Raw genomic sequence first — 25,835 nt, forward strand, 5'->3', positions numbered from 1 at the left:
CAGGGACAGACTGTGGAATAGACCATCAATTGCTCACGTTGAAGCTGAAGAAAATCAAAACAAGTCCACAACAGTCAACATATTACCTTGAACATATCCCACCCGAATTTACAGATGATATGAAGAACAGGTATGACACATTAGACACTAAAGACCAAAGACCAGAAGAGAATGGGATGACATCAAGAACATCATACAGGAAAAAAAAAGCAAAAGGTCATTAAGAAGATAAGAAAATAAGGAAATTCAACAATGGATGTCAGAAAAGCCTCTGGAACTTGCTCTCCAGAATACAGATGCTAAAACAAATGGAATAAATGTGGAGGTAAAAGAGCTAAACAAAAAATTTCAAAGGGCAGCTTGAAAAGTCAAATATTATAATGAAATGTGCAAAGACCAGGAGTTAGAAAACCAAAGGGAAAGAAACATGGTCAGCATTTCTCAAGCTGAGGTAACTGAAGAGAAGAGTCAACTCTGATAGGAAATATTAAAGGATTCTATAACATTGAATATTGAAGTCTGTAGAAAGAATCAAAAGAAGATAGAAGGAGTACACACAGTCACTGTTCCAAGAATAAATGGTTGATGTTCAAGCATTTCAAGAGGCAGCATATGATCAAGAGTCAATGATCCTAAAGGCAGATGTTTTGTAGCAAAAGGAGGGGAGTGACTGACTTTGTAGTCTAGGTGCGGAGGTCGCTGGGACCATCAAGGGAGAAGAACACAAAGTGGGACCCTACCCAGAGAAGCGGTGATGCCAGAGATGGAGGCAGGGACGATGATGTGGAAAGATGGAGAGGTTGGGGACTTTATACCCAGAGAGGGAGAGGGGCTGTCTACTGAAGACTGGGGGGCATTCTTGCAGGGTATACCCTTTGGTTGGTTGATGATGGCATGGAGGGTTTGTAACTATGGCAATGAAATGATATACGATAGGATGAATGTAAAACTAATGTTCTCCCATATAAACTATCACATAATTCACAATAAAAAAAAAAAGGAATCAATGATCTTGAAGGAAGACGTCAAGTGTGCACTGAAGTCATTGGCAATGAATAAGGTACTGGGATTTGATGGAATAACAAATTGAAGTATTTCAACAAATTGATGCAGCACTGCAGGCGCTCACTGATCTATGCCAAAAAATTTGGAAGACAGCTACCTGGCCAACTGATTGGAAGAAATCCATATTTGTGACCATTCCAAAGAGAAATGAACCAACATGTGGAAATCATATGATAGTATCGTTAATATTGCAAGCAAGGAAAGTTTTACTAAATTCACAAACAACTGCAACAGTATGTTGACAGGGAACTGCCAGAGGTTTGAGCCTGATAGAGACGAGGACATGGAACAAAGAATATCACTGCTGACATCAGGTGAATCTTGACTGAAAGCAGAGAATACCAGAAAAATGTTTACTTGTCATTTATTTATTGATGATGCAAAGGCTTTTGATTCTGTGGATCATGTCAAGCTATGGACAACATTGCAAAGAATGACTATCCTGGAACACTTAATTGTGATCAGAAGGAAACTGCCCATAGACCAATAGAACAAAGGAACACCTAATAGTTTAAAATTAGGAAAGGTGTGTGCCAGGGTTGTATTATTTTACCACATTTATTTAATCTGTATACTAAGCACATAATGTGAGAAGCTGAATTGTATGACGAAGAATGTGGCATCAGGATTGGAGGAAGATTCATTAACAACCTGCGATATGGAGATAATACAACTTAATTTCCTAAAAGTGAAGAGAAGTTAAAATATTTACTGATGAAGATCAAAGACCACAGTTTTTGGTATGGGTTGCACCTCAATAGTTGTAAAGAAAACCCAAATCCTCACCACTGGATCAATAAATAACATCAAGATAAACGGAGAAAGATTGAAGTTTTCAAAAGACTTAATTTTGCTTGGATCCACCATTAATACTCATGGAAGCAGCTGTCAAGAAATCAAATGATGTATTGCATTAGGCAAATCTGGAGTGCAAGACCTCTTTAAAGTGATGAAGAGCAAAGATGTCAGTTTGAGGACTAAGCTGCGCCTGACCCAAGCGAAAGTATTTTCAATAACTTCATATGCATGCGAATAAGGAAGGCCGTAGAAGAATTGATGCATTTGAGTTTTAGTGTTGGAGGAGAATATTAAAAGTACCATGGACTGCCAAAAGAACCAACCAATCTTTATTGGAAGAAATACAGCCAGAATGCTCCTCGGAAGCCAAGATGGCCAGACTTTGTCTTTCATACTTCGGACCTATTATCAGGAGGGGCCAGTCACTGGAAAATGTATCATGTTTGGCAGAGAGAAAAAGAGGAAGACCTGTAACATGATTGACTGGCACAGTGCCAGCAACAATGCACTTAAGTGTAGCAATGATTGTGAGGTTGGCTCAAGACCAGGCAGTGTTTTGTTTTGTTGCGCAAAGGGTCACTGTGAGTTAATACAGACTCAATGGCACCTAACAACAACAGAGATTAAAATGTTAGTAAACTAAATACCTTCGTTTACTCTGGGAATTCTAAACATTTAAACATAGAGGGAAGCACTGACTAAACAGATTACAACAATTAATTCGGAGATTGAGCAAAAATTGTTCACAAAAATGAGATTAAAATCTGACACCTATGATAAGATAAATTAAAGACTCCCCAAATCATGGTAGGAACTGCATTTCAAATATAGAAAAAATATCCCTGAAATTTACACATTGTGTTTTTTCAAAATGGCATATAACACTTTTTATAATAAATAAATGATCTTATTCTATAAAGACTTCTTGCACTGTAGCCTCATAGTCTGTCATATATGTTCAAGAAAAAAATAAAATTAAAAATTATTATTAAAGTTACATCAATAAATCTCTAAAAGGATAAATTATACCTTTTCAAGAAAGAGACTAATGTTAATTAGATCAATGCTGCTCTCACATGAAATTATTAATAAACATGTAAACGGGAAATCGATGCTGAATAAGACTTCCATAAACCAGTACAGACTTCTGTCATGTGCATTCCCTCATATGCATTCGCTTCTCGTTTAACAAAGTTGAATTTTTTCACAATGTACATTTGTATAATGTGCAAATACCCAGGAAGATGAATATAGGTAATCAGAGATTTGGAGAGCCACCTTGTTGCCTTCTGAACTTAATCAAATTACAAAAAACACACAAAACCCCCAAACAAAAAACCAAACTCATTGCCATGGAGTTGATTCTGATTCATAATGACCCTATTTAGGTTTTTTATGTGGGGCTTCCAAGGTTTTAAATTTTTATGGGAACAGAAACCGTTTCTTTCTCCACCAGAGTAGTTGGTGGATTTGAACTGCTGAATCTGTGGTCAGCAGTCAAATGTGTAAACCACAATTCCACAAAGGCTCCTTTTATCAAATTAGAGGGCCACATAGTTCTCTCACACACAAATTCTGCATGTTGTTGTTAAGTGCCATCGAGTTGATTTTAACTCATAGCACATCATGACACTGTATATGGTTTGCCAGGATGGCTGGTGGGTTTGAGCTGTTCACCTTGTTGTTAGCAGCCTAGTGTGCCACACCTAGTGACCCACTGTTGCTGTTGTTATTGTTAAGTGCTATTCAGTTGGTTCTGACTCATAGCGACTCTGTATAGGGTTTCTGAGGAGCAGCTGGTGAGTTTAAACTGCCGACCTTGTGGTTCAAACCGACCTTGAGGTCGAGTGCTTAGCCTAAAGTACCAGGATCCTATAAATGCTTCAAAACAATAGTTATAAGTATAATAATCATAGTCCATATTAAGTGCTCTCTAAGAAGCTCTGGTAGCGTATTGGTTACGAATCGGGCTTCTAATCTCACAGTCAGGAGTTTGAAACTACCAGCTGTTCTGCGGGAGAAAGATGAGGCTTGGAGACGCTGTATAGGGTCTCTTTGAGTCGGAACCGACTCCATGGCACATAATAACAACAACAATGTGCCAACAACAAAATCTGCAAAAGAGCCCCAGTAACATAGTGGCTAAGTGCTCAGCTGCTAACTGAAAGATAGGCACTTTGAACCTACAAGCTGCTCTTTGGGAGAAAGGTGTGGCAGTCTGCTTCCAAAAAGATTTGCAAAATGAGCACCCTATGGGGCAGTTCTATTTGGTCCTAGAGGGCCACTAAGAGTTAAAATCGACTTGGAAGGTTTGGATTTGGGTTGGTTTTGAGTCTACATGTCAGACAGTTTAAAGTATTTCCATGTCCCTTACATCACCTCTATAAAGACTGTAATATAATCAAATTAATTTTACATGTGAGAAAACTAAAGCCCCACACAGTAAGTGGTGGAGGTGGGTTTCAAAGCTCAGCAGTCAGGCTCTAGAGTGATTTTCCATGAGTGATTTTCAACAATTTCTCTCTTGTTAATGCTATTTTCACAACTATATGGAAATTTTTTTTTTAGAATAAATAAATGCTTGCTGAACCTCATCCCAAATAATGAATTTACAAACCTATGACATGCACAGATGTTTGCACTCTTAATTAGAGATATACTGAAGACAGAGTTCTTTACTATCTTGTTCTGCCCAATGCTAATGACTTTCTTAGTTATGCAAAGCTAGATGGTGCCATTCTATTGTGGTCTTCATATAGTTTGATGCTCACTGATGCTCTACCCATAGTGAGGTAGAGCACCGATTTTAAAGGCAGTTACCAGGGGGTAGGACCAAATGAAATCTAGATCACAAAATTTTGTTTTGGAAACTTTTATGTAGTCTTGGACCTAACACACACAGTCACACCTGGGATTTTAAGCTGTTTCATTTACTCCACTTTAGCTGGATGAACCCTCAAATTAGCTGGATGAGACCCATCACCATACTGCAGTTCTAGAATATCTATCAATGAAATATAATGTGATGCTGTTGAAAATACTGTTTTGGGTGGTGTTGGTGCCAAGAACTGTAAGCATCTGAACAGGGTCCTGTGAGTAGAAGCTTCCAACTTTTAAACAGGGAGGGCAGAACAACCTCCCAGAGGTTCAGTGTAGCTCCAGAGCCTGAGGATCATGTATTTGAATGGGGCAAGCAAGTCAGGCCCTCTTTTAAACACAACTATATTGAAAGCTAATGAATTATATGGTGTAATTGTTGTTGTTGTTAAGTGCGGTGGAGTCGGTTCCAACCCATAGCAACCCTGTATAAGGTTTCCAAGGATGGTTGGTGGGTTTGAACCTCGACATTGCAGTTCAAACTGACCTTATTTATAGTCCATCACATAAATAGAATTAGTAAATTTCAACTTTTAAATTCAGACTCTTTGAATGGTTTAACATCTTAAAAATGTTAAAATGGTTTATATCTCTAGGCCTAGTTTCTTCATTTGAAAATTCAGACTAGAAGATATCAAAGACAACCGAAATGAATATGGGCTGTGACATTAAACAACACAATTTCCTTAAATTTTTGTTTTAATAATAACCTCATGTAAAAACTACTTTATTCTTTGCAGGTATTGGGAGCCATGGACCCTGTGTGGGTGGATCATCTCTGTGAGATGGTGTCCAGCTTCACCTCTGTGGTGTGGGCACCCTTTTTAGTTCATCAAAGAGGAGTGGACTTCTTAACACTTTCAGTTTTCTATAAACCAAGGTTGTCCTTCCATAAAATGCCTCTGTAAGTAGATCAGTCCCGGAGTACCTACTGCCACACTGCTTTGGGGCCTGGGGTAGGAGTGAGCCCTAGGTGGGTGCTGGTGAGGCCCAGGAGGTGTGCCCGGGTGACCGTGAGCTTGGGGAGAGGGGTGCAGAACCTTGGCCCCCACCCAGGCCATCAATAGCAGAGTCTGCCATTTTAAACTTGTTTTTACCTTCACTTGAAATGACTTTAAGCTTACATAAAAGTTACAAAGTACAGAGAGGAAAAAAAAAAAAAAAAAATCCAGACCTAGTAGCAAAAAAATTCCTAGTAGCAAAGTGGGCTCTTATGGAGATAGTTAATTCTGTAGATGATTAGAGCCCCATTATCAGCTAGGCCTAGAGAGAAGCATTCCCCCTATCCATTCCCTGAACAATATACATGACTTAGACTACTAATGTATTTTATTATATGCTATGCAATTATATTTTCTTTACTTGAAAAATGAAATCTTGAAGGTAAGTCTTTCCCTGGCTTACACAAAGGTACGATACAACTAGATATCTTATATGGTAAACAGTGAAAGCTCATGAAGAAGCAAAAAGCGTTTCAGAACTAGCTTACCTAAAAATGAGTTTTGTCCTTTTACATTTAATTTGCAAATGGTTTTTCAGTCAGTTGTGAAATAACATTAAAAATAAATCATTTTAGAGAGAAAACACATGCACATTTCCTTTCTATAATATGTTTCTATGACTCACTCTGTTATTCACTTCAGTGACATTCATTCATATATTCAAAAATGAAAGAAAACATCTTGAAACAGATTGTGGAGAAACATCTTTGTCTTGAGCACTGCCATTTTAACTACTCTGAAAGTAGGAGGAGATTTGGCAGGCAAATATATTCCAGGTATTTTAAGCATTTCTTTCTTTGAAAAATTAAGTAGGTTGTCAAGGAATACAGTGCCTGAAGTCAAACTATGAATTTTACATTGACACTTGCAATATATATAAATGACCATTGTACATTTTTCCATCCAAGAATAATGAAGACAAGTCATAACGATAAAGTATGCGACAACTGTTAAAAGTTTCACAACTATTCTTCAAGACAGAATTCTGTTCTCAAAGAGACCCTCTTTATCTTTTATATTTCATTGTCACTAATAGGGAGGTTCAGGTAGTCACTTCAGTGTGTTTATACAATGGACAGAGGGCATGGAAAACTGCAGATTTCTAGGCACCTTACCCAGAGATGCCAATTCAGGTGTTGTAGAGACGGTTTAGGGAATGTAGGTCTTTCATAAGCACCTTAGGTGATTCTGATACAAAAGGTTCTAGTGATCACCCTTGAGAAAGGTTGTCTTATTAGATCAATTTAAGTAAGAGCAGGGCTGATCCTGTTCAAATATGAAGTGGTAAACATCTAGATTTTTCTTAACTTCTGATAGAGACCATTAGGCCATTCCCAATGGACCATGCTTGAACCTTCTATGTGAGCAAAAAACACTGCATGCTAATTTTTTTTTCAATTATAAATAAAAATCAGCTGGGTGTTGAATAATTTATGGTTCCTGCAAAACTGTATTTGAAAACATCAAGCTGGCAGTCTGTGCCATTCCAGCCCACGCATGGACAGCTGCCATGCACGCATATCTGTTACTTTTTGTGAGATTATTTCCACATGCTGTATTATCTGGTTTTCCACATTAGCAAGTAACAGGAAACACAATCAATATCACAAGGGCCATAACACAACTGAAGACAAAGATGTAGCATCCACAGCTTGATGGCACTAAAACCTGAAGGGAATAAAGTATTGTCCTCGAATTACAGAAGCCAATCCTGGTAAGAAATAATGGTAAATCTGATAGTTATTGAACTGATGGTCCCATCAGAAATAACTACTCAACTTTCCAATAAAGACAGTAACTGACAATGGAAGTTAAGAAATCAAAGTCATAAAAATGTTTATGTTTTAAAGTCAATTGGATGACAATATTGAAAGTATATGATTCCTTTGAGAGGAATTTAATTACCTGAAACTAAGGCAGTGTATAAATATTTTATACACTAGGGCTTTATATATCAAGCTTTGAATTTTTATTTTCTTTCCATTGTTGACTTGCTAAGAATTTTTACCTTGAATTTAATTCCCCTCTCCCAGAAAGGATCCAAATACATTTGGTCCTTGTAGTTCTGGTTCATGCATAGATCAGAAACTAAATTTGTGTAGTATTAGAACAAAATAATAAGGAAAAAAAAAACTCATAAAAGAAAGGTGACAATTGACAAACAACCCAAATCTAAGTAGTGTTTTTTCCTATCTCCTTTTTATTGATGAGTTGTTTTCATCTATTAAGTTTTATTCCCTTCAGATTTTGCTAATGTGGATTGTTGCCCTCAGCATTTTATCCTGTAAAAGAAGCCCTAAACGCACCTCCTGTGTGTTCTGGTTCCCAGGTGCCTTCACCAGGTAGAGGTTGCTGTACTGAGCAAACTCTGCTCTCTGCTGGACTCAAAGTAGATTCTAGTCTGTGGAATTTGTGGATTCTGTCTCTGACAAGAATAGCATTGCCCCTCTCCTCATGCTCTGTACCCTCTCTGGCACCAGACCTACCAAGATCCTTCTTTTGGACTACATTTGCAATCTCTGCTACCAGTTCTGACTCTGATTCTATCTTTTCTGTAGGATTATATTTATGAACATGAACAACATCTTCCCTTTCTCCTAGCAGCTTGGAAAGTAGTGAATAGAAATCACCTGTGGAAAAAAGAGAAGAGATAAGGGAGTGGGGATTGGTAAAATAGCAAGTTTTATATAACGTGTGTCTTACAAATAACATCTCCTGAGTCTTCATAATAAGTAAATGAGAGGTTATTTCCAAATTTTCAGGCATGAAAAAAACATGGTTTTCTAGTACAATGAAGGAGTTATATGTCTTCACATTTCACTTTATATGCAATCTATTTCTTACTGTTATTTTAGGAACCCAGGACACTACTAACATATGAACAGAAACAATAATAATGCATTTGTGATTGCACAACAAGTTTCAGTATGAACTGCTTTGGAAGTCAGAGTTCATAAGATTTCAAAAATAAAGTATTAACAGCAGCTACTTCAAGTAACAGCTATCTTTCCAGGCAAACCCTCCCAAGTTGTCTTTTAAAATCTTTTAAAGTATAATCTGTAAGAAGTTAAGTATATATTTTGTTTACAGTGTAAATAGCTCCAGTTGTTCCTTTTAGACAAAAAATGAATACAGTTTAGAAAAATTATTTTCTGGAAAAGAACATTTTTTCAATCAATTCAAACAAAAGAGAAGATTCTTTAAAAAACTAGTATTTGGAATGATTCATCATTAAAATGTATTTCAGGCTGAAAGGATTTAGCTGCTCTACTTTGAACCTCCATACTTGTGAATTCTCTTAAACCCCGCAACTCCCACCCAACCTAACATATGCCTTCTTGTACTAAGGACTAAATTTACATATGATAATCCAATTCCATGAAAATAAATTACTTATAACACACTATGATAGATACAAAATATGACTACCAAAATTTCACAAAGCATTTTTATCCTGATCATGTACTTCTATAGATTCATAACCATTAAAGATATATTACCTATGTGAATGGTATAGACACAAAAAAACTGCTTTCTAAGTCAAATACAAAGGTAACTAATAGCTCTTCCTTTTCCTGATCATATTCTAAATGCTGTTAATGAAGAAATTACTTATGACTATAGACTCCAACTGCTTAAGTTTTAATTACATTTATAGCACCATCAGCTAATATTTATAAAATAGTTTTTCATGGCCATTAGGACATAAAAATGATAACTGGTTTAGCCAAGATACATTCCACTAAGGAATATATTATTATGAAAATGGTGCAGTAGGATATAAAGTCTTTCCAAAGTGATGCTAAAAGATCCTGTCATGTTTACAAATGATCTCAGTTTCATGACTCAAAGTAGGGTTTCAATTCTTGCCTGTACAAACAGCCTATCCCAGGTGAAATCTTCAATCAGGAAATAATTACCAAGTAATAGAGCCGATCGCAGGAAAATGAATAAAGCAAATTACAATTTTACCAAATCTGTTAGGCCACAGTGGCATTCTACCTTGCAGAAGAGTAATTAATTCATTGTTGCTAAATTTTCCTGTCTCAGATATGGACTAAATATAGTTTATTATGCTGTTGTACAATGAAACATTTTATAGAGAAAATAAAAATCACAGTTATTTCATAATTTTCAAATCTTAATCAATGTCATTAGGCTAATATAAATGGAAGAACACAGGCACAAAATGATGCCTAATCATTTAAATTATCAGTGAAAATCTGATGCTGTTGTTTAGTGCTGTTGATTCGGTACTGACTCATATTGATCCTGTAGAGGGTTTCCAAGGCTAGAAATCTTTGCAGTAGCAGAAAGTCGCTACTTTCCCACATGAAGCAACTGGTGGGCTTAAACCACTGAGTTTCTGGTTCGCAGTCTACTTATCCTACAAAGCCATCGTGCTCCCAGAAAAATCTAATAGCTGTGATAAAATAGAAAACGCAGGGAGCTATAGTTCCTTTGAAATTATTTTAAATGATCATTGGGTTAGCAATAGGCTTGAATGTAGCTTGGTTGCACTGGCCTTTCAAGAATTTAGATCCAGAGTGCATCTCAACAGGTATCTCATTACGAGAGAAAGTGACCACTAGATGGCTATTTCAAATATTCTAAAGCACAAACTAGACAGACTTTTTTCTTCTGGTTTTCTGGATATATAGATCCTGAAATGCTAATCATTTTCTTAATCATATTAGTATCTTTATTATGAAATATATCTAATAAAGATATATATTTTAATGGATTAAATAGAATATAAATGGATGTTGGGTTACCCCGTCCCATTCTCATCTCTCAACACTTCATTTGTTTCAGTTTTTGCTCCAGTGATGTTGGACTTTCACATCTTTGAACGCCATCTCTAAGGACATTCTCTCCTTAGTAACTGACTAGCTGCTCAACCTTCCTGTCCAACACAGGTGTTACTACCTCTCAGACAAGGGCTTCTCTAAATTCAGGTTTATGACTATATGCACCTACAGCACTCTGGATTTTACCTTGTTGTTGTTGTTTAGTGATGGCAAGTTGATTCAGACTCAAAGCAACGCTATAAAAGGTTTCCGAGGGGTGGCTGTTGAGTTTGAACAGCCAACCTAGCTAGAGGTCCAAACTGACCTGTGTTCCAGTGTTTATCCTACAGCGCCATATTGCAATGCACATTATTGCAACTGCCTGAAATGCCATTTAGCTACACGTATTTTGCACCTTTAAGAACATTACTTATAATGGCAATGAACTTTCTGAATTACTTTGTGAATTTAAAGATGGTTAATGTGAAAAACCTAGTCTAGTGTACATCATAAAACAGCTGCTACAAAATGGTAGTTATTGTAATTACTAACTGAATATAAATTCTACCAACCATTGGATTTTCATAATGGAAGTTGCCACTATCTTCAGAAGTCCCCCTGAAATTTACAATCCTTATGGAGGGCCACTAGCCATCTTGGGAGAAAGATGAGGCTTTCTGCTCCTGTTGTGATTTAAAAGACTTGGAAACCCTATACAAGGTCACTAAGAGTCGGAACCGATTTGATGACACTTATAAAAACAACAAATTTTCTCAACAAAGGAACTCTGATAGTGCTGTAGGATAAACACTAGACTGCTAACTGCAAGGTAGGCAGTTCAAACCCACTAGAAGCTCTGTAGGAGAAAGATGAGGCTTCTTGCACAGTTAAGAATTTCTGCAGGACCAGGCAGAGTTTTGTTCTGTTGTTCATGGGGTCATTATGAGTCAGGGCTGACATAATGACACCTAGAAACAACAAGGTTATTTTACGTATTGGTCACAGAGACAACACATACACAAGTAATTTATTAACTGCTAATAATAATAATAATAATAATAATAACAAGGAGCTCTGGTAGCATAGTGGTTACGAATCGGGCTGTGAATCACAAAGTCAGCAGTTGGAAACTACCAGCTGTTCTGTGGGAGAAAGATGAGGCTTTCTACTCCCGTAAAGATTTACAGCCTCGGAAATCCTGTACAGGGTCACTATGAGTCAGAACCGACTCTACGGCACATAATAATAATAGCAGCTAGGTTTTTTGAGAGCCTAGCATGACCCAGCGACTCTACAGAGTGCTTTATAAAATTTAACTGTCAATCTCTATGAAATAGATACTCCTATTGTCCTCATTTAATAGATGAAGAAACTAATAATATAGTACTAACTCATGGTAGGTCCCATACAGCTCGTAAGAAGTTGAACTGGAATTCTAAAGACAACCAGACTGAGGGACTTGCTATTTAAATTGATAATTATAATGGATTTGAGTTCCTTTTTCTTTATTTTACTGGCCAATAAATCATTTCTTGTGAATTCACTTCAGAAATGTCCCCTTTACTACTCTCATTTTTCTTTCTTTTTTTTTTTTTTTTAAGCAACTAACTTTAGGTACTTGGAGAATGTGAACAAATTCCTCTTTGCCATGTCCCACATTATAATAAAAGAAGCTTGTACCCAGGAAATTTATATATATATCATAGAGATTTGTATAAAACTGGCTAAAGAATAATGATAAGTTTTCTTTGATGTAAAAAGTAGAGGAGTATATTTTTTCAATAGTTCCTATTTAACCAGAGGCAGTATTGCTTACATTATCATGGTTGTTGTGAAGTGTCACTGAGTCAGTTCTGACACAGTGACCCCTGTATATGGTTTCCGAAGAGTGACTGGTGGGTTTGAACCACTGACCTTCCTGTGAACAGTTCCGTGCTTATCCTACATTGCCACAACAGGACTCCTTACCTATACATACATGATAAAATTCTGTAACATGTTCTAAATTTTTTTTGTATATTTAAACTGCCTTACAAGTGGCAAGATTTAAAAGTGACTTTATATATATAATAAAAACCTCTCATTTCTTATACTGTCATATTCTCAATGATTAGTGTAGTTCTACACATACCAGGACCTCTGGTAGTGTAGTGATTACAAATCGGGCTGCTAATCTCACAGTCAACAGTTCAAAACAAGAAGCTATTACATGGGAGAAAGATGAGGCTTTCTGCTCCCTTAAAGATTTATAGCCTCAGAAACCCTGTACAGGGTCGCTATGAGTTGGAACCTACTCCATGGCACAGAACAACAACAACAATACATACGAGGGAATCCTGGTGTGGCGCTGTAGAATCAACACTTGAACAGCAAGGTTGGCAACATACATACCATCCATCGCTATCAAGTCAATTCTGACTCATTGAGACCCTGTAAGATTGAGTAGAACTGTTCCTTCGGGTTTCTGAGATTGTCAATCTTTACGGGAGCAGACAGCATCATCTTTCTCCCGCAGAGCTGTTGGAGGATTTGAACAGTCAACTTTGAGGTTAGCAGCCCAACACTTAACCCACTGTGCCACGAGGATTCCTTAGTTCTTTATATTGTTTTTGTTAAGCGCCATTGAGTTGGTTCTGACTCTTAGTGACCCTGTATGGGTTTCCAAGGAGCAGTTGGTGGGTTTGAACTGCTGACTTTGTGGTTCACAGTTCAGTGCTAATTCACAGTGCCACAGGAATAGTCTCAATAAATGATTCTGGAGTAAATGATTTGTTAAAAATGTCACTCCTTGTTCTTGCATCAGTGGTGGTGGTATGCTGTTGAGTTGGCCCCAACTCATAGTGACTTTGCATCGGGTTTCTGTGACTATAAATTTTTACTGGAACAGAAAGTCTCATCTTTTTCCTGTACAGTGGCTGGTGGAGTTGAATAGCTAGCCTTTGGGTTAGCAGCCTAAGGCATAACCCACTACACTACTTGGGCACCTTAGCTCTATGCAAGGCAGATCCTCAATAAATGGTTCCGAGATAAATAAGTGATTTGTTAAAAATGTCCTTGTTCCTGCATCAGGAGGCATTTAAAAAAAAGAAATTCTATGATTTTATGATGCAGTGAGCTTCCATCCATTTCTTGTTATTCCACCCTTAAACTTCAATTCTTATCTTATGAAATGCAGAAACGCTTGTATGTCGTAAGTGATTTGGCTGAGTTTGGTATTTGAAAATGCAACTGTAGTAGCAAGTGGCATATTGGGAGAAGGAAAGCAGCATGGTACATGAGACCTTAAAATATTACTAATCAAAGGAAAAAAAACGTTGTAGTCTTGCATTAAGTACTTCACAGCTTAACCAGGGATTTTCTGACTCACTATTTTCTGCTTTCAGCATGGAAATTTCTCAGATTTACTTTCAGGAACACCTCAGCATGGAACTTTCTTTGATTTAATTTCTTTGATGGTGGGAATTAACTAAAATGGATGGAAACAATAAAAAACTGATTTATGAGATTTTTTTTATTTTTAAAAAGTAAAATGCTTCAAGATTAGATTAAAAATAATTATCTACACCTTTAGACAATGTAAAACCTTAATTGTTGTAGAAATTTTTATCTTTTAAATGATCAAGGACCTGTTATTAATAGTTCAGATTATAAATTCCCACTTCCCACACAAATCACTAGCACTTCACTTCCTTGTTAAAACTGACAGCTCTCGCTATTGCTTATTGCTGTGTGATTTCTATGGTACATGGAGAGTAAACAGGATGTTCATCAGCAGTTTAACTACTGACAGAATCTGCCAAGGAGATTATAACTAGGCAATGCAAATAAATAATGCCAGGGGCATGAGGAATGGAAAAGTGAAAGCATTCCTTTTTCTATATTAATATTTTCTTTTATGACTCAGTCATAATTGACCTTCTATTCTGGTAAAAGTCAATTTGGTTTATTGAGCGTTTACTTATTACTAACCTGGAACATTTATCCTGTTAACCTTAGAGAAATGAAACATATGATCATGATGACCAGATCAAGGATCAAAGTCAACTTTATGATCTTTTTGCCTCTATAAAACTCAGAGGATTAGAAACAATCACAAATAGACTTTCATTTTTTTTTCTTTTGTAAGCAAATGAGACAAATATAAAAAAGAAAAAAATTGGGAGATGATGGCTTTTGCAACTACCACATACACAGATCTATATCTAAAAGCCCAACAATATGATAAATGACCATTCACATCTACCTATTCTGTTGTAAAAAAACCAATTCAAAACAGCTGTCCAGTCAGCTTCTCAGAGGTTTGGGGGGTATTTAGAATTGTGTTTGATAGATGAGTTCAATAAATAAAGACTGGTATACTGCTCATAAATCATAACAAACTGGTAGATTTTTAGTGAATGGAAGCACAAACAAGAATAGCATCTTCTTTAACACAGTAATGTGGCACTGAGAATGCTTGGATTTAGCTAAGGAGCTGCTAATAAAATCATTTGTAATTTAGAGGGTCAAGGGAATGTCCTATTTTGAATATGGCAAAGAAATGTAAACTGTAGCTACTAAACTGAGCCTTTGCTTCATTTCTTCTATTAATGACTTACAAACTGCTGCTTTAACCTGGTTTTACAGTAGATTAGTGTCTCTGGTAGCGTAGTGGTTACAAATCAGGCTGCTAAGCTCAGGGTCATCAGTTCTAAACTACCAGCTGTTCCATGGGAGAAAGATGAGGCTTTCTGCTCTGATAAAGATTTATAGCCTCAGAAACCCTGTACAGGGTCGTTATGAGTCAGAACCGACTCCGCAGCACGTAACAACAACAGTGTCTTTTTAATTTGCAAGTTTTTCCCTTGGTTCTGCTTATTTCACATCCCATACCAATGATAATTCATTTGTGTTAGCATAAAACCACTGTGAAATTATTCTGTTTCACAGAAGGTGTCTGAAGACCTTTAACTAGCAGGGGTCATGGAGTGTTTTCTCTCTACAAACTGTAATTTTGTCATATTCCCCATCTTGGGAATATAGAAATTCATGCTGACCTTTGAGTAGAAAGATTGATTATATGAGGGCACAAAGACGACAAGAAGAGTTTGGAGTGAACTGAATAAAACATGTTAAAGGCTCTTTCTGCAGGAAAAGAAATGCTGTCCAGAGTATAATGTACAATAACAACAAGAACATACTGGTATTGTCAATTTTATCTTTCAATTCTGCTTTTAATTTTAAAAATATATTTAATCTTTCAAACACAATTAATATACATTTCAACATTATATCTATACTTTGATTTTTAAAGGTGCGAACACTTAAACTCAGAACTTCTAGATATAGATGAGGAGATTCAAGCTGCTAAGATTCTTAGACTTAGTCCATATTCCTTGAGTAAGCAATGTTGATAGAAAGTTCAGGTAGTACAATTAGTATAATAAACATATAAGAAACCATAATGAGTACTATATAATGAGAACTTTTAAAACATGCTTTAGTTTTCATAAAGTGCTGTCAAAGAGAAAAATTAGTAACAGACATCTTACTTCAATTTTAAGGGTTTTCTTTCCATGAAAACAAATTTTAACTGTGAAAAAATCTTGACCCAAAATTAATCCCACCAGTGGCTTTTATTTTTCATCTGGAAGTTGCTAATCTTTTATTTCCTTTTGGAAGTCAGGTTTACTTAATTTAAATTTCAAAACTTAAGGGTCAAACACCACTTAGTGGCCTGACTTCAGTTAAAGGGGCAGGGCAAGGCTCAATCAATCATGTTAAGATTAGATATTGGCTGATCTTTTATTCTTTCTCTTCTCTTTATAAGCTTTTTTTGTATTGAGGTACTTTGTTTTTACTTAGCAATCAGAATGGTCTCCCTATGTGTATATCAAATAGTTGCTTAGAATAATCCTGTGTTTCAATTTCTTTGAGTTCTAATTATTTTTAACAGCACTCAACTGCCATGCCACTGAGTCAATTCTGACTCATAGTGAACAGGGTAAAACTGCCCAATAGGGTTTCCAAGTCTGTAAATCTTCATGAAACCAGACTGTCATATTTTTCTCTCAAGTGGTGCTGGTGGGTTCCATCTGCTCCCTTTAACCACTGCCCCACCAGTACCAGAAGTGGAGGATTTGTATGTGTGTGTGTCTGCTCTAGAAGAACCTCAACACTATCCTTCTCATTCTATATCATCTCCTAGAATGTATTTCCTCTACTAAGGATCACTATCTAATCAAATTTTACTACTTAGTTTGTTATATTTACTACATACATAGATTATTCTTCCCTTCAAGCCATGCTGTTTTGAATACCCATTACTGTTTTTCTGCATGAAGGCTGATAAAACTAACTCATTTCCAGATAAATTCACCTATATACAGATAGGCCATTTCCAAAGTAGTATGGAAAACTATATATACATATTATGCAATTGTTAAAAATTATTCTTTTCAGTAAATTTTCAAGTTGGAGGAAATAATCAAAATACAATATTTAAAACAAGGATACAAAATTTGCATACACCATAACATAAATAACTAAATACTGTTAAAATATTGTATGTATATATACACATAGTATATATTCCACATAAATATACATACTCATCCATAGGTCTAAAAGTAATTTACATATTTTCTATAATGAATGAGTAGTATTTTAAAAATGAGTCAAAATAAGCATTATTAAAAAAAAAACCAACCCTACAGACTTAATTGTTGTTGTTAAGTGCTGTCAAATCGATTCTGACCCATAGCGACCCTGTACAGGGTAACCGAGGCTGTAAATCTTTACGGGAGCAGAAAGCCTCATCTTTCTCCCATGGAACAGCTGGTAGTTTTGAACTACTGACCTTAAGGTTCTCAGCCCGATTCGTATCCACTACGCTACCAGAACTCCTTAGAGACTTAATTAAAGCCTCATTATAACATTTCCATTGTTGTATGATTCAGGACAACCTGATAGGTCAAACTGCATGTGATGAAGTTCTTGTGGTGTCTCTGTAATTAGCATTTTTTGGATAGCAGCTGAGATTTGCCTTACAACAAATTGCATAACAGAGCAGATGCAGACACAGAGATGACATGACAGGATAGTATTTTTGTATGTAACCACAGCTAGAGTGGGATGATAATACAGTAGAAGTCTCTTTCAGACTCTAGTTGATTTCCAATAAAGATTAATATTTTGGCAAAAAAAATCAGAGCAGCTAGCAATTTTAGTGATGAGATTTCAAAGGAATTAAAATATCTATGTTTCTCCCACAGAATATTTTATAAATCCATGTTAATCTCACATTTATAAAATCATTGCTTTTTTTTTTTCTAATTTTTCTTTTCCTTCAAAATTGGAACGTTTGAATTATGGTGCTGGAGAAGAATATTCATAGTACCACGGATTGCAAGAACAACAAATAAATCTGCATTGGAAGACGTATAGCCAGAAGCTTCCTTAGAAGCCAGGACAGCAAAATTTCATCTCTCATACTTTAGACATGTTAACAGGAAAGGCCAGTCCTTGGAGACATCATGCTTGGTAAAGTGGAGAGGCAATGAAAAAGAGGAAGAGCCCAATGAGATGGAATGACACAGTGTCAGCAGCAATGGGCTCCAAAGTAAAGACGAAGGATGGCGCAGGAATAGGCAGTGTTTCATTCTGTTGTGCATGGGGTTACTATGAGTCCATACCAACTTGTCGGCACCTAACAACAGCCACCACCACCACCATTTCTTGACCAAGCGTGGCAAAGCTACATTTTTTTATTCTAGTCAGCCCTGGAATGAGAGTATTGTTCTTTTTGCTTCTGGCTTTCCATCTCTTTTTATTTATTTACATTTTTTATTACCTTAATTAAGGTAGTCCTTACTTCCCTACATGGGCCTTGATCTTAATCTTCCTATCTGTTTTTCAATGTACTAAGAAAGGAAGTGAAAAACGAAGTCATGTTTGTACTAGCTAGGTAGAACTATTTGTATAATTTAGTCACTTATGGGCACAGACAGTGTCTCTGAATACATGTATTCTGATATATGTATATTTCAGAGTCCTTCTATGGCGCTATGGGCTAATGCATCAGACTGCAAAGTCGTTTGAACTGCAAGGTCGGTGGTTCAAGCTCACCAGCTGCTCCTTGGAAACCCTATACAGGGTTGCTATGGGTAGGAATCAACTCGATGGCAATCAACAACAACAATATATGTATTTCCTTCCTGCCCAACAACTATTCTGTTTCCATGGGGATTGGCATCTTCTGTGTAAACAACATAGAAGCTGTCTATGAGCTGTGGCTAGCACAACTGGGATGATACAATAACTTTTATTTATTGCAGTAAGCAAAATATCAAAAGGATCATACTAAACAGAAGTATTTGAACACAGAGTGTGTTGACCAGCAAAACAAAACACAACAAAATAAAAAGATGAAGGGCTACATTAGAGAGCTTGTTTTAAAAATAGTATATATAACATCATTGATGTGAATAATTAGAGTCTTCTATAAGCTATGGAGGAGCTCTGGTAGCGTAGTGGTTACGAATCGGGCTGCGAACCTTAAGGTCAGCGGTTCGAAACTACCAGCTGCTCTGCGGGAGAAAGATGAGGCTTTCTACTCCCGTAAATATTTACACCCTCGGAAACCCTGTATAGGGTCGCTATGGGTCGGACCTGACTCGATGGCACTTAACAACAACATAAGCTATGGGTTGGTACCGACTCGATGGCACCTAACAACAACAACAACAAATAAGCTACTTGGCCCACTTGACTCCACAGAGAAGATCTATAAATAGATGTTTGTGCAAACAAGTATCTATATGAAAAAGGAACACTCTCTCAATGATGTTAGATTTGGCCTGTGTATTGTTAATGAGACAGATTGAGGTCATTAGCAAATCAAATGAGCTACATGTACAAATATGCATTTGGTATATTTCTGTGCTTTTCTCTAAATTCTAGACCAGTTCTTCCCAGAGAACAGCAGGATAATACAAAGGCTATCGGAACAACTTTTGGTGAGGTATCTATCTCCACATAATGTAAGAGTTGACATTTAAATGGAACTACTCATTTTAACATATGAATATCATAGCCTATTTTCTGCAATACGAAAACTGATTCAGAATAATGCTTTGTTTCCTTCCAAAGAAAATCACTGTATTTTTTGTATTTTCGTTTAAAGTAGTTGCTGTTGTTAAGTGCTGGCGAGTTGGTTCTGACCCATAGGAACACTGTACAGAGTTTTCGAGGAGCATGTGGTGAGCTTGAACTGCTGACCTTGAGGATCAAACTGACTGTGCACACTCCAGTGCTTTAACCCACAGCACCAAAAGAAACCACAATCTACACACACACACACACAAAATCTATCTATCTATCTATCTATCTATCTATCTATCTATCTATCTATCTATTATGTGTTCATAGAATTCTTCTTTTAGAAAATAAGGGTTCAGTTATGTTTAAAGCTCTGAATATATGTTACAAAACAGTGAAAGGTAAATGAATAACATAATATGAAATTATCTTCAGTGGTGTTATGTACATCCATATGTCTCACTAAACTCTCTGCCATCAAGTCAATTCCAACTCATAGTGACCGTACAGGAATGGGTGGAACTATTATCAATATTGGAGCAGTAGCAGACTCTCACATCTTTCTCTCACGGAGTGGCTGGTTGGGTTAAATTACTGACCTTTTGATTAGCAGTCAAGGGCTTAACCACTGCGGTATCAATACTGCTCTGTATCCATAAACAGAGGTTTCGTTACAGGTACTACAAAGCTACTGTAAATGTTAGATTTAATCTGTTCTTTCCAAATAGCAGGATTTAGAGGGTGTTACTCACTGTAGTACAAATTGGGCTGCGAACCTTAAGGCCAGCAGTTCGAAACTATCAGCCGTTCCGCAGGAGAAAGATGAGGCTTTCTGCTCCGTAAAGATTTACAGCCTTGGAAACCCTGTACAGGGTCGCTATGGGTCGGAACCGACTCAGAGGCACATAACAACAACAACAACAACAAAAACTCACTGTAGGATAATTCACTGGACTTCAAGGTCGGTGAGCCATAAGGTCGGTGGATCAAGCTCACCAGGCACTCCTCAGAAATCTGATACAAGATCCCTGTGAGTCAGAACCGACTCCACAGCACTTAACAACAACAATTTATGGATGCAGGATATTACGTATTCATATGCAACATCCCATAAATCCTACTACTTGGAAAGAACATATTGCATTTAACGTTTTATGGTTACTTTGTACAATTAATAACAAAACCTCTGGATTTCCATCTTCCAGCAATTTCAATATTTCCCTTGATAAACATGAAAAAAGAAAAACTTAGTCTAGCCTCAGTTTCCATAGAAACGCAGTTTTACTAAATGCATCTATTCAATGGTGGTCTTCAGATCATAAATACCAGTATATGGAAATGTATTCTAAGACTACTCAAATTATTTCAAAGACACACATGACAAATTCAATGTCAAAAATTTCTACTTTACGTCTGATCAAATTTCAGTACAAAATATCTTTAGATTTTAATTATATTTTACATACTTCTTTCAGAACGCATTTCCCCCCTTTCAAAAGTCTGATTTCTAAAATTTTGCAAAAAGCTGTTACTACAAAAGTGATATGTTTGACCTAAGTCTATTATGAGATATGTTGGAGAATTCCAGTAGTAGTTTACAATGTCCAAGAATCTAAAATTTTGGCATGTTGCTAATGAGTATACTGTTGATTTCCTGTACACTGTAGAAAGATAGCTGTATCAACCAAACGAATGGTTTAAAATAAATCATATCTAAGTAAAAAGTGATTTGATAATATCACACACTCCAACCCCTAACACAAAGAATCCTCTTTCTAACAATGGGTAAGAAACCAAGATGCCGGAGAGTACTTTTTCAGTGCCAGCACATGCAGTATATGACATACAAACATCAAACATTATCACTTCAAATAAATATAAAAAAGTAAGAACGATGCTTTCTCAACTCATCAGAAAGCAGCTTAATACAAAACTACAAAAGCATAAGACAATAATCATTCCTACCTTGCTGACGACAAAGAATGACTTACAGAGGCAAGATGCAGGTTTAATTCTTAATTTCTTTTTCTTGAAGTTCAAATATAGTTAATGAACAAACCATACAAACATATATGAATTTAAATGGTAAAGGTCATTAGATTTCCAAAATAGACCATTGAATGCTTCTAATGATTACACTTGCAGTTATTTGTACTACACATAAAAGTCACAATATTTCATGAATTAAAGCAAGAAACAAAAATCTAAAGAAATTAAATCACACTATTCAATTTTACTTTCAAGGCTGAAGTGTAATAATTGTATGATACAGAATTATATAAATTCATACTGTTGGGAGCTGATAAAAAGAGAAATGAAGTATCTCAATAACTTTACAATTTGGTTGCCCATTAGGATAATGAATAATTTTCTAAGCCTAGTTACAGAAGTAAGCATACATACCCTGGTCTAACACGTCCTCCTCTTCCCATTTTGGTTGCTGTAGTAAAGAATGCTTATTTTTGTTTTCTGTTTCTGTAAAAATATCAAAGAAGCTTAGCATAAATTTACAGTATATATTACACATTTTAAATATTGGAAATATTCCATTAACATAAAAATATTATTCAGAATCTTGTGTTTCATAAAAACAAGTTTCAAGAATTTATATGCTGGAAATACTCTAATTCATATGTACACATACAAAAACCAACACAGTCACCTTTTATCAGCCTTCTGACTTAATAACTAGGTCAATTACCTCTTGAGTAATATATATAAGTATGTATATTATAGAATTGTACTATTCTTTGAGTAATATGTATATATATTATATAATTTTACATACAATTTATAGATTAAAAATAATATATATTATAGAATTTTTAATATATGAACAAAACTGCTGGTATGTATTTTTTTATGTTGATTTTAATAATATTTAAGAATATTTTGAGAGTATTTTAGGGCATAGTCTATGTATGTATGTGTATCTTAATAAATGTCCTTATTGCTATGCTGGCTTTTCTAATAAAATCGCAACTGGAGAGAAGAGGCTGCTTTGGTAATTTAACACTGAACATGTAAAAATCAGCAAACTCTTAGTATCCAATAAAACAAGGTGTGGGGTTTGCAACTTTAAAGAAAGAGTAGTCAGAAACCCCATTTTGTAGATCCACAACACGTTAAAGAACAGTTTTGGAAGTGAGACTAAAAGGCCAGAGTAGAAATGGCTCATAAGTCAAGAATTATTCTTTGCTTGAATAGGTCCACTGAAAAGATAAAGTATGGTTTGAAATGATAATAACTTTCTTGGCAAACTGTAAAACTTTTTAGAACATGGTGCATAAATTCATAAATTGCATAGGTAATTACTGCTTATGGGAGGAATGAGATGGTGAAACTTGAAAACATTAAGTAAATGATGAAAAGTCTACATTTGTGGTCCTCTTTATCACTGGTTAAGATTTTTCATGGCCACTGTTTCAATGAGAGTAAACCAGCAAAAGAAGGTAAGACATGAAAAACACAAAGAAGGGAATAAGAGTATTTGCTCATGTGATGGTTTGAAAGATAGGAATAAAGATGATTTTGAATATTAATCACATAGTCAAGTGAAATATAGGGAATACAAAATTATATTCTACTTTAAATGAAACACTAGTTTTACCTTTGTGATGGCCATGCATCATAACCATATCAGACTTCACAGGAATTGGAATATTGGCCTCTGGTGGTATAGTTCTGAACATGTCGGGGACTACATTCTGTGTACAAGTCATGAATGAAACGGCATGCTTAGCTTCCATGTAATACATAATGTATAAGTTGCACATTTCATAACTAGATGTGCCACTGCAGACAAAAAAAAAAAAAACATATTAGCCATTCACATAAAACATTCCATATCAAGGAATATGCAACAACAAATCTGCAACCAGTGGATTCAAAGTAGCAAATGTGCATTTAATTTATAGCTTTAATTAAGCCCCATCAGAGATTTCAGTATGAAAAGCACACTGTAAAAACATATATCCACATAATAATAGAGGATCAGTCTGCAGTCACTCCATGAGTATCACCAAATACTAGAGATGGTTATTTTTAAGTAGCTGAGAGACATTTGCTTTTTCTCTTCTAACTTGTTTTCCTTCATTCTTTCATTTGCTAAAACTCAAAAACTGAGCAAAGTAAGGAAAAATATACAACAATAACAGCAGCCCGACTGATTATTACAAGAACAAGCAAGTTGCTCGCCCAGGAGACATCAAAGCAAGTGGTCAGATCCCCTCAGGGCAAACTCATTCCAAGACTAAGACACAATGGAATACAGGAGCAGACAGGCGCGATTGGATTGGTGACCACTTTCATCACAGATAAGGAGAAATGAGGGGAAAACAGCAATGAAGCTGCCAGCTAAGCCCTACAAGGTTCAATAGACTCCTGTGAACCTGGGTGGAGACCTGGATGGCCAGTAGTATGGCAAGACCTGGGGACTCTTAGGCCCAGAGTCAGTGGAGAGTGAAGTGCCCAGCTGATAAGAAGAGAGGGCATATACATAAGAATACCCACACTTGCTGATAATACCCACATGACCTGGCTTCAATGACTGCATGATGAGAGCTCAACTAGAAGAAGAAATAAGAGGAAAAAAAGAGTAGGATCTGATACAATTTGATGAACTTGACCTCCTACACCTATGGATGCAGTAGCTCAAAAGAGGAAACGAATCTTTACAGCGAAGATCATTCCCACCCCCTCCATACACAGACTAGACAGGGATGGGCAAGTTGGACATTGGCTACCCAAAATCAAGGGGCTACAAAGGCAAGAAGTGACTGGCTTACAAGCTTTCAAGAGGAAACATAGATCCAGAGGGCATGGAGGAAGGTAGAATCTTCACTGAGTAGTATCCAATCTGTCTAGGTGGGATTGACGAAAGTAAATGCAGATAGGTCTCTTGTGATACAATAGTGAATAATTGTTATCAGGACTGATTGTGAGGGTTGGAAATGTTAAGCTAGATGTTTTGTAGCAAGGATGAGAGTGATTAACATTGCAGTCTAGGAGCGGAGGTCCCTGGAACCATCAAGGTGGAAGAGCGGTGAGCAGAACCCTACCCAGAGAAGCAATGATGCCAGAGATGGAGGCAAAGATGATGACATGGAGAGATGGAGCAGCTGGGGACTGTAGACCCAGAGAGGGAGAGTGACTGTGTGCTGACGACTTGGGGGGCGGGGGGAGCAGGCTTGCATGGTTGGCTGATGATGCATGGAAGGGACTGTAACCAAGGCAATGGAACGAATACACGATAGGATGAATGTAAAGCTAATATTCTCCCATGTAAACTATCACATAAGTCACAATATAACCTTTTTTTTAAAGATTGGGCAAAGTACATTTCAATAAAAATATCTTATTTCCTTAACAACAATACAACTCAGAATACTTCAGCAGACAATTATTGTTGTTAAGTGTACCACAGAACAAAACACTGCTCAGTTCTGTGCCAACCTCACAATTGTTGCTACATTTGAGAACATCACTTCTGCTACTGTGCCAATTCATCTCACTGGGGTTCTTCCTCTTTTTCTCCAATCCTCCAATTTACCAAACATGATATCCTTTCCCAGGGACTGGTCTTTCCTGACAATATGTGTGAAGTATGAGAGATAAAATCTGGTCATTCTGGCTTCCAAGGAGCATTCTGGCTGTTCTTCTTCCAACACAGATTTGTTTGTTCTTTTGGCAGCGCCTGGCACTTTTAATATTCTCCTCCAACACCATAGCACAAATCCATCAATTCTTCTATGGTCTTCCTTATTCACTATACAATTATCACATGCATCCGAGGTGACTGAAAATGCCATGGCTTAGGTCAGGCGCACCTTAGTCCTCAAACTGACGTATTTGCTCTTGAACATTTTAAAGAGGTCTTGTGCCTAATATAAATTTGATTTCTTGATTGTTGTTTCCATAAGTGTTGATGATTGATCCAAGGAAAATGACGTATTTTGACAACTTAAACCTCCATTTATGTGGATGTTGTTTATTGGTCCAATGATGAGGTTTTGTTTTCTTTACATTGAGGTGCAACCCATACCGAAGGCTGTGGTCTTTGATCTTCATCAATATGTATTTTAAGTCCTCTTCACTTTCAGCAAGCAAGGTTGTATCATCTGCATATCGAAGGTTGTTAATGAGTCTTCCTCCAATCCTGATGCCACATTTTTCTTCATATAATTTATCTTCCTGGATTATTTCCTCAGCACACAGATTGAGTAAG

At 36.4% G+C, this 25,835-nt stretch overlaps 1 protein-coding gene across 2 annotated transcripts in view; it reads right to left on the minus strand.

Moving 5' to 3' along the window:
* Positions 1–25,835, minus strand: part of PAM (peptidylglycine alpha-amidating monooxygenase) — a 306,825-nt gene that overhangs the window by 78,809 nt on the left and 202,181 nt on the right. For both annotated transcript variants that reach the window (XM_006872314.1, XM_006872315.1), the window contains exons 12-14: positions 23,220–23,404; positions 22,013–22,084; positions 8,048–8,371 (exon numbers count right to left, since the gene is read on the minus strand). In XM_006872314.1, the coding sequence (XP_006872376.1) occupies positions 8,048–8,371; positions 22,013–22,084; positions 23,220–23,404 (581 nt within the window). The remainder of the gene's footprint in view (positions 1–8,047; positions 8,372–22,012; positions 22,085–23,219; positions 23,405–25,835) is intronic.

This window comes from Chrysochloris asiatica, unplaced genomic scaffold (genome assembly GCF_000296735.1).
Source record: "Chrysochloris asiatica unplaced genomic scaffold, ChrAsi1.0 scaffold00193, whole genome shotgun sequence".
Classification (NCBI taxonomy): Eukaryota; Metazoa; Chordata; class Mammalia; order Afrosoricida; family Chrysochloridae; genus Chrysochloris; species Chrysochloris asiatica.